The sequence below is a fragment of the Girardinichthys multiradiatus genome, chromosome 9 (assembly GCF_021462225.1).
Source record: "Girardinichthys multiradiatus isolate DD_20200921_A chromosome 9, DD_fGirMul_XY1, whole genome shotgun sequence".
In the NCBI taxonomy this organism is placed as follows: Eukaryota; Metazoa; Chordata; class Actinopteri; order Cyprinodontiformes; family Goodeidae; genus Girardinichthys; species Girardinichthys multiradiatus.
In genome coordinates, this window is record NC_061802.1 from 50,326,855 (window position 1) to 50,336,469 (window position 9,615).

At 41.4% G+C, this 9,615-nt stretch overlaps 1 protein-coding gene across 1 annotated transcript; it reads left to right on the forward strand.

Annotated features, from left to right (window-relative positions):
* The first annotated feature begins 314 nt into the window (after nt 1–314).
* Nucleotides 315–9,261, forward strand: ndufa11 (NADH:ubiquinone oxidoreductase subunit A11). Its single transcript, XM_047374234.1, has 4 exons — nt 315–479; nt 4,949–5,041; nt 8,124–8,246; nt 9,081–9,261. Exons 1-4 carry the CDS (start codon nt 401–403, stop codon nt 9,191–9,193), a joined length of 408 nt encoding a protein of 135 aa, XP_047230190.1. The 5' UTR covers nt 315–400; the 3' UTR covers nt 9,194–9,261.
* The last annotated feature ends 354 nt before the right edge of the window (nt 9,262–9,615 follow it).

Sequence of the window (9,615 nt, forward strand, 5' to 3'; positions counted from 1 at the left end):
AATAAGGCAAAATTATTTTGTTTAATCTTTAGTAGCATGGTGGAGCAATTAGCTTTGTTGCCTTGCCTGTGCTCAAATCCTGGCCTGGGGTCCTTCTGGAAGGAGGTTGCATGTTCTTCCTGTGCAGGCGTGAGTTCTCCCTGAGTACTCTAGCTTCCTCCAACAGGCCAAAAACATGACTCCTAGGTAAACTAGTCTCTTAAAATGTGCCCCTGGGAGTGTGTGTTTTTGCATGGTTGATTGTTCTCTGTTCCTCTGTCCCTTACACAATGTATGTGTTTCATTCTCACCTGTGGGGGCAGTAAAGTGTACAACTGCCCAAAAGAAAAACGAGGAAGAGGTTTCCAGCGATATATTCCGTGTTGACCTTGCACTGCCACAGGCTGTAGAAAAGATCGTAATGGGTTACTGGGATGTTCCTGATGGAACAGACTGCGTAGAGAAGACATGGATCACCACCAAACTGGGCACAGCTTTGGGTAAGTATTAGGCTGCAGGCGGTGATCTGGTGGTTGCTTGTGGGTAAACACAGTGCTTCAGCTTGCTAACACTACCGCTCCTAAGCTAGTGGGTTTATATTAACCCGGACCGCTGTCACATTCTGTTCTGGAAAAAAAGTTTTTATGTTGATTGTGAATGTTAGTTACTAAGCTTGAATTACGCTGGAGTGTTTCAAAGCTACATAAATCCAGTGTAATGTTCCGAGAATTAAGGATTAGAAAGACAAACAGCTAGGAGATCAATTTGGACTTTGTGCAGACCGCTGCAGCTCCTGGTTACAGTCCTAGGCTTGGAAATGTGCACTGAACACAACCCAGGGTTGAAGTTAAAAGGTCTGGGCGCTGGTGGTCCTGTCCTCAGTGGTAACGGCCCCTTTGAGGGGTTTGCCTACATCAAAGGTCCCCAACTAAAATAGCAAGAGGTCCACTACCTCTTTGATTTTTATTTAATATTTAACCATTGATTTTGTTTTTAAATGACTGATCAAATATTCATACGTCCATGATATCATCTACTGAACAGAAGAGTGCAATCCAATTTAAGTACCAATATTAAACGCACTTTGAATGGCTTAGTCTAGCTGGGTCAGTACATCTTGGTATAACAGTTCTTATCTCCTTGTACTTGTGGCAGGTATGACAATTTGCTTAATCTTGTGCTTAAGTTGTTCTTTGTTTCTATCCAAAGTTTTTCTGCCACAGCTTCCATGCACTCTGATAATTTCCCAGTCTGTGAAATAAAGCATTTTTTTTGTTTTCCACTCGTATGCTCACTGTTAAACTGTCAGAGACTGTGTTATCAGCTGTGTAGCTTGCTCATACTGTCCCCTCAGTTCATTTATTCTCCTTGTCCTACTGTCAGACCCAGGCGAATGGCTTTGGTTGTAGTTCTTATGTTTGGTTTCATAATGTCTCTAGATTTCCACTCTTTATATGTCCAACTGATTCAGAACATATAAGGCAGTCTGGCCTTACACCCTACCAAAGTTAAAAGGAAAGCGTATGCTTCTGTTGATTCATCTTTAAATGTGTAATTTTCATAGTCCACTTTACCTATTTCTGACAAAGCTGTCTTTTACTCACTCATCTGTGCACCCCCAAGCCATTGTACTGTCAGCTAGCTTGAGCTCCCAAACTAGTGACTTAGCAGCTATTAACAGTAATGTTAACACCGCCACAGCGACTACACTGATGGCTAGAGGCCGGGCTTCAGCCATAGCTCCAGACCTCGGTGGTCAGTGGAAACACAACCGGTACTGTACGGAGTAGAGCGAGACCGAGTGAAGCAAAGCCGCGCCGCCTAAAATGAGCCAGTGGAAAAGGGGCATTAGCAACCCACGTTTAAGGATCCTGCATAGGTTCTTCTGTGTCCTTTTGTGGCGGTTGACATACAACGAAGTGGTGCATTACTGCCACCAGCTGGCTTAGAGTGTGGACCAGAATGTCGCTGACCCACATAGCTCCCCGTCGTGCCTGTTCAAAAGTCAGACGAGAAAACGCTCTCTGGGTCTGGATTTGGACCGGGGTTTGGGGACCCCTGGCCTATATCATGTCTTCCTGTGGCTCTCTATCCTGAGCTGACAGACATACTCCTGGACTTCCTGCTGCTAGTTATTTGAACCCTATGGCTGAGGTGAAATAAAACCATTCTGCAGAAACACTTTGAGACCCGGGCTGTCAAACTCCAATCTTGCTGGCCTGGTGTCTGGCAACGTCTAGATGTGTCCCTGGTTCAACACTCCCAAATCAAATTGCTGAATTAGCTCCTCAGTATGTTCTCCAGAGTCCTGCTAATGACCTCATTATCTGACTGATGTGTACTGGAGCACAGATGCATCTAAAAGTTGCTGGACACCGGCCCTCGAGGCAGTGGCGGCTCCAGAGATGTTTTTCTGCAGGTGCTAAGGGGGGGCTAAGCATTTTACTGAGTGTGCTATGAAGGATCATTGGTTCCAACATTTCTCTACACCAAGGGTGTAGAAATGAGTTAAAACATTGGGGGGATTCGTAAATGCTTTAACACGTTTTATTGGACATTGCATATGGTAATATACAGTATCAGGGTTTGACTTACAAAAGATTAAAAAAGATCTGTTGAGGCTTTTCTTATACATAAAGATTTTAACAACTGATTTGCAGATGTCTTTAGGCTCACACACTGTCAAATCTGTTAATAGCATAGCCTAACGTTGACACCAGACGTGTTCACTGATTTATTTTACGACTTCGCCTCCATCCCTGCACTATCTTCTACTTTTTCTGTTTGTGCTGCTGCATTGCTGCATCTCTGAAGCAATGTTGTATGTTGAGACATACAACATTGCTTCAGAGATGCATGTTTAAGGTACCGCTCCTGGACATAAAGGTGGCATATATTAAAAATAAATTGGGAAAAAATTCCACCTCTTGGTTGCTATGGGCATTTCACCATATAAATGTGCAGGAAACTTGTCTAGTGCAGCTGATAACCTCATATTCTAACCAAAACCTTTATAGTACTGTGAAAATAATGACAAAAAAAATTACCTTTAAAAAAATAAATTCTATCAATAATGTGATTTTTAAACCTTACCACACCCTGATGCTGCCCCTGGCTCTAATCATATTTTTATCACTTATCATTCAAGACCTCACTCGGGCTTCTTCCGTCTCTCCACCTTTTATTGCTTCACCTGCCTCACTACTTATGTACTATCATTCTCCTAATAAGACATTATTGCACATAATATCTAATATAATGTCAGACATGATTAGCTGCTGACCTTGTGACGTGTAGCCGTTACTCAAACTGACGTCACTCTTTTTAAGAAAACAAAGTCCTGCTGTTGTTTAGTCCTTTCTTTGGTGATGTCATTTTACTACATTTTACTACATTTTACTAGATGACAAAACATTTTTTGGACGGTGCTGACTTTACTTACGAACACGGGTGCCAATTCCAGGATTAAGATGAAGCTATGGTAAAGATATAGTTTAAAAATATTAATGTAAACTAACAGCAAGACGTTGTAAACCAGCCATATTCATGACAACGTTCCCTACAGGCAGATTTACCTCCTTCAGAGGTCTCTGATCATACTGTAGCCGATAACGCAGTCTCCTGCGTCTGCTCCGCTTCTCAAACACTCAGAGCAGCTAAGGAAGTGGCGAGCCAGTGACATCACGCTGCGTTGCGATTTTAAAATAAAAGCATGTGAGGTAAAGTTTTCAAAATGCAATGTCTTACAATGTATTCTGTTTCCCCAGATGTATCTTTATATTTGGACAATATCAGGTCTCTCAACGCCAAATGCATTACAAAGTCAGAAAATCGAAAATAAATTAATTTACCAGCAGACGTCTTCATAATCCGCCTGTTATTGTGGTTGATGGCAAAAGCGTCAATAATTCAGTCACTGTCCATGGTCCTAGTTCTTAAAGGGTTGATGGCAAGAAGTGCCGGGTCATTTGTTCGACTGTCACCCCTGCTGTTTCTTAGGTAGTTCTATAAATGACGCGAACAAGAAAAACTGCCCTCACAGCTTAATGATGTTACCGGAGGAATCAAAGATGTAGATATCAGTTTATACAAGTCCAGGAATAGATCTTTCTGGAGCTCTGCTGATAAGTTCTCCTCGTTAACTCCATGATGACAGGCCATAGGCAGTGTGCATTTTTGGTTGAGGAACAATCAGTGTTTGGTGCTTAAAGCTGGCAAACCCTTCAGTACTTCATTTGTATCTGAAGAAAAATGCTCTTCCAGTTCCATTAGCATCCTGTCTATAACAGGATAGAATGACTTTGCTTTTTAGGTCATCTATGCTGTTTGCACCTTTTCTTTTTATTGAAGGCATCCACAATAAAATGCTCTTGCTGTTTAGCTGTTTGGGTCTGCCTTTTCTGCCGTTGTATAGTGTCTGATGCTATTCCTATTAGGTCTCCTGCTTCTTTACTGAGTGTCTCCCATTCTTTTTTAATTAGGAGACTGTAGCTGATCAGACATGAATTTAGTTGTTCTAAAAGTATCCTAAAAAATAAAATGAAGAACAAACTTATCGTCTATAAGTGCACTGAGAACTTTAGCCTCTGTCCTCCGTTTCACATTTTTCTGGTGTACAACGTTACAAAGTCTGGCCACAACTTGTGAGAAAATTATCACAATAACCACATGTTAAAGAATTTTAACTTGGAAGAAAAATAAAATAATATTTTTTTGGATGTACTATGACTTTTCCAGGTCATTCCTCTAAAATAATAGTTTAAATATGGCTGAGAAACCATCTCTGATTTTCTCTGGGTTGGGGGATGAGGCAGCTGCTAAACCCAAGCTAACATAAAGGTGTACAATTCAGTTAATGGTTCCTCTGCTGCCTGGGTTGAGAAGAATTTCCCATGTTTGCTGAATTTTGCACTGCTCCCTCTGATTTTACTTAATCTGTCCTAAATGAGCATTGTGATTGTGTTTTCAGGTCTGGTTGGTTCAGCCTATCACATAGTTGCATTCCAGCCTGAATCTGCATTGGCTGCGGTGCAGAGGGCTACCAGTGCAACGGTTACAATGGGTAAGCATATTAAAAGATAAATGTCCACAGGTTTTGCAGGTTTTGGGGGAAAATTCAGATTGACGCAGCTCTGTGTCTTGTAATTTACAATTTCTGCTGTTTTCTAGTGATCAGACTGTGATAAAAAAAAAAAAAGTAGTATTTTTGATTTTGTGACAAAAATAACGTCATGGTATCTGGTTGAATTCTGAGTTTATATTGGCTGTAAGCCATGATTACCAACATTTACAGATATTAATGCTAGAATATGGCCCAATCAGTGTTTAATGAATCTGTTAATCGAGTTTCACTTTTGGATTTGAATAACTGAAATAAATAAATGTTTCATTGATATTCTATTTAATGGAAATGCACTTGGACATATACAACACAATATCTTTTTATTGAATCTCTTCCTTAAATCTACTGTAATAATTGTGCCCATTTCTTTATCAGAACTGTGCACACATGTGAATGTGCACATATATATGAGCCCATCATCTACTGCCAGTTTGGTCTTTTAGAACTTGGTGTTTTTTCTAAGGACAATATCCTGGAAAGATCCAACAATCCATTTGATCTTAATCAGCTTTGATGTGAAGTTAGTCTTTTGGTTATTCTCATGGTGTACTTAAGTCTCCAACATATTTATACAAAGAAAATAAATAACCTAAAACTGTCCTGCTTGAGGGCAACAGCATGTCTCATTAAAATTCCAAACTACTTGGGGCAACATTTAGGAAGAGGTTTAGATTAAAACTTAACGGAGGTACCAGAGGATAGATGGAACTACACAACTCAAAAAAATAAAGGGAACACTCAAATAACACATCCTAGATCTGAATGAATGAAATATTCTCATTGAATACTTTGTTGTGTACAAAGTTGAATGTGCTGACAACAAAATCACACAAAAATCATCAATGGAAATCAAATGAATTAACCAATGGAGGCCTGGATTTGGAGTCACAAACAAAATGAAAGTGTAAAAACACACTACAGGCTGATCCAACTTTGATGTAATGTCCTTAAAACAAGTCAAAATGAGGCTCAGTATTGTGTGTGGCCTCCACTTGTCTGTATGACCTCCCTACAACGCCTGGACATGCTCCTGATGAGACGGTGGATGGTCTCCTGAGGGATCTCCTTCCAGACCTGGACTGAAGCATCCACCAACTCCTGGACAGTCTGTGGTGCAACGTGACGTTGGTGGATGGAGCGAGACATGATGTCCCAGATGTGCTCAATCGGATTCAGGTCTGGGGAACGGGCGGGCCAGTCCATAGCTTCAATGTCTTCATCTTGCAGGAACTGCTGACACACTCCAGCCACATGAGGTCTAGCATTGTCCTGCATTGGGAGGAACCCAGGGCCAACTGCACCAGCATATAGTCTCACAAGGGGTCTGAGGATCTCATCTCGGTACCTAATGGCAGTCAGGCTACCTCTGGTGAGCACATGGAAAGAAATGCCACCCCACACCATTACTGACCCACTGCCAAACCGTTCATGCTGAAGGATGTTGCAGGCAGCAGATCGTTCTCCACGGTGTCTCCAGACTCTGTCACATCTGTCACATGTGCTCAGTGTGAACCTGCTTTCATCTGTGAAGACCACAGGGCGCCAGTGGCGAATTTGTCAATCCTGGTGTTCTCTGGCAAATGCCAAGCGTCCTGCACGGTGTTGGGCTGTGGGCACAACCCCCATTTGTGGACGTCGGGCCCTCATACCATCCTCATGGAGTCGGTTTCTAACCGTTTGTGCAGACACATGCACATTTGTAGCCTGCTGGAGGTCATTTTGCAGGGCTCTGGCAGTGCTCCTCCTGTTCCTCCTTGTACAAAGGAGGAGGTAGCGGTCCTGCTGCTGGGTTGTTGCCCTCCTACGGCCTCCTCCACGTCTCCTGGTGTACTGGCCTGTCTCCTGGTAGCGCCTCCAGGCTCTGGACACTACGCTGACAGACACAGCAAACCTTCTTGCCACAGCTGGCATTGATGTGCCATCCTGGATGAGCTGCACTACCTGAGCCACTTGTGTGGGTTGTAGAGTCCGTCTCATGCTAACACGAGTGTGAAAGCACCACCAACATTCAAAAGTGACCAAAACATCAGCCAGAAAGCATTGGTACTGAGAAGTGGTCTGTGGTCCCCACCTGCAGAACCACTCCTTTATTGAGTGTCTTGCTAATCACCAAAGATTTCCCCCTGTTGTCTTTTCCATTTGAACAACAAGATGTGAAATTGATTGTCAATCAGTGTTGCTTCCAAAGTGGACAGTTTGATTTCACAGAAGTTTGATTTACTTGGAGTTATATTGGGTTGTTTAAGTCTTCCCTTTATTTTTTTGAGCAGCGTACTTTATCCAAGAACAAAAAATGTAACTGAAGTTTTATTCCTAAAATTTAAATGCACCTATAAGGAAAACGGTTTGACAATTTTTCAAGACAAATGTTATTGCAGAGCTTCATGCAAACTTGTTTAGCCGGAAACCCTTTCTCCTCTGGGGGATTGCCAGTTTAACAAACATTTGTAGTGATTAATGTGAAGAAATCCAACTTCAGCAGTGGAATTTAAGGCTACATTCATAAAGCTGGCAAATGTGACCCTTATTCAACTGTTTCATGCCAGTCTGAAGGGCCTTATTCTGATCTTTTCACCTCCAGACAAATCAAAATTGTGCCACTTTTATGTGTTGGCCACTTTGGGGTTGTAAACTATTCAGACAAAAGTCTGATGGAAGCGGCATTCAAATAGTAGCGTGAACGACCACGCAAAAATATCTGGATTTCAGTGGAACTGAGCATCAAGACGTGCAGTGTGAACAACGCCTAAAGTCACATCTTTATCCAAGCAAGAGAAAAGGTTCCTGATTTACAGTCCACCACTTCTGCAGAGTCTGAAACATAGGAATATAGCTTGTTCTGTTGGTCTTAAACATGCTAAATTCAGTGCTTGAGATGCTTTGAGTTCATCACGGAGTACAATATTCTCATGTTTTGTCATGTTACTCAACACACATCTCCCAACGTTCTTTAGTCACTCAGAAGTCTAAAAGTAGTTTTGATAATGTGTAATTTTTATCTGGGGTTGTTTTGTTTTTTCAGCCTCTATGGGAGCCATCTTCGGAATGGCAACATGTCTCAGTGCCCAGGCTCGTGAAACCCCAGAAGACCCACTGAATTATTTCATTGGAGGCTGCACCTCAGGGATCTTTTTGGGAGCCAGGAGTACGTATTAGTTGGTAGATCAAATGTTTTGATTACACTGTGCTAGCCTTTGTTTTTTAGCCACCACATGCTTATCAAGGCTCAGCAGTGTAAAACACATGGGCTGTGTCTGTGGCTTGGTACTCCAGTTTTTGATGGAAACTGTATCTGGCTGCAGGCAGGAACACTACATACAGAGAACTCAGAAACCCACTAATCACTTAAATAGATTAGGTCAGAACTCAGTCATTTAAAGGCTGCTAAGCAGCAGTGAGTGCTTTCTCCTCTAACTGCTGCTGGTGGTTAGGAGATATTTTAGGTGTGATAAATATAAAAATCTCACAAAATGTTGTCAGGTTTAGTGCAATTTGCCCATCTAGCAGACAATGTGCTTGACTTGGTACATCATACCATATGGACGGCAGAGTAAAACTAGAGTCCATAATGTGTTTTTATAAATAGATTTGATTTAACAGATTGTTCTGACTACTCTAGGAATCACAGAAAAATTCAAATGGCATCCTTCTACAAAATGCGAATTTTGAGACTCTTTGTCTCTTTATTATCTCTGCTGGTCAAATTCCGATCAATAAAGACTAAAAAGCTTTTTTTCAGGTGTTGCACCATGCATGTAAGATGTTTCATGTCAAATCCTCATAATTTGATGTAGCTTATTTAGATTGTCTGGAATTGAGTGCTGGCTAAAAGAGGATTTATCCTGGTCTAGCTGTGTGGTTTACCTTTTCTGTTAACCAGTTATCTGGAGATATGATGTCAGGATGAAATGAGATGGGTTGAAAAATGGCCCAGTGTCCTGGAGGTTAACTGCTGTCATTTGTGCTTGTTTCTCCACAGCCCACAGTGCAATGACTGGTACATCAGCATGCTTAGGTCTGGGAACGCTGGCCTTTTTTACAAAAGTTGGCAAAATGGAAGGATGGAGGATTGTTGGACCGCCCAAATTGTAGGAGGAAGCAAACTTTAAGATTAAATATTGTAAAAAGATCTAATGAAATAAAATGCTTGTGAAAATAAACAAAAGCCTGTGTTTTCACTGATGGGGATGATTGTAGAGGATGGGTATTAAACCCAGCTTAACAGCTTTGTTTTTACTGGTATGTGCTGTAAATTAAACATGAGCTGTTGTTTCTCCCTCTGCACAGAATGCTTGATGGCCTCAGGTTTATCCTGCCAGGTGTAAGATCTAAAGCTACGTTCCCACTGCAAGTCTTAATGCTAAAATCCGAATTTTTTTTTTTTTTTCAGGAATTTGATTTTTCTTTTTTTTTTTTTTTTTCATTACTTTGAAAATATCTGACTTCCATGTCTGCTGCTACAAACTGACCCGCATGTGCATAAGAATAAGTGCATCAACAATAAGTGCACAACA

Excerpts from the sequence above, each read along its gene's own strand:
- ndufa11 (XM_047374234.1), top strand. The coding sequence starts at position 401 with ATGGGTTACTGGGATGTTCCTGATGGAACAGACTGCGTAGAGAAGACA. Across the intron at positions 480-4,948 it reads CAAACTGGGCACAGCTTTGG|GTCTGGTTGGTTCAGCCTAT; the intron begins GTAAGTATTAGG and ends TTGTGTTTTCAG. Across the intron at positions 8,247-9,080 it reads GATCTTTTTGGGAGCCAGGA|CCCACAGTGCAATGACTGGT; the intron begins GTACGTATTAGT and ends GTTTCTCCACAG.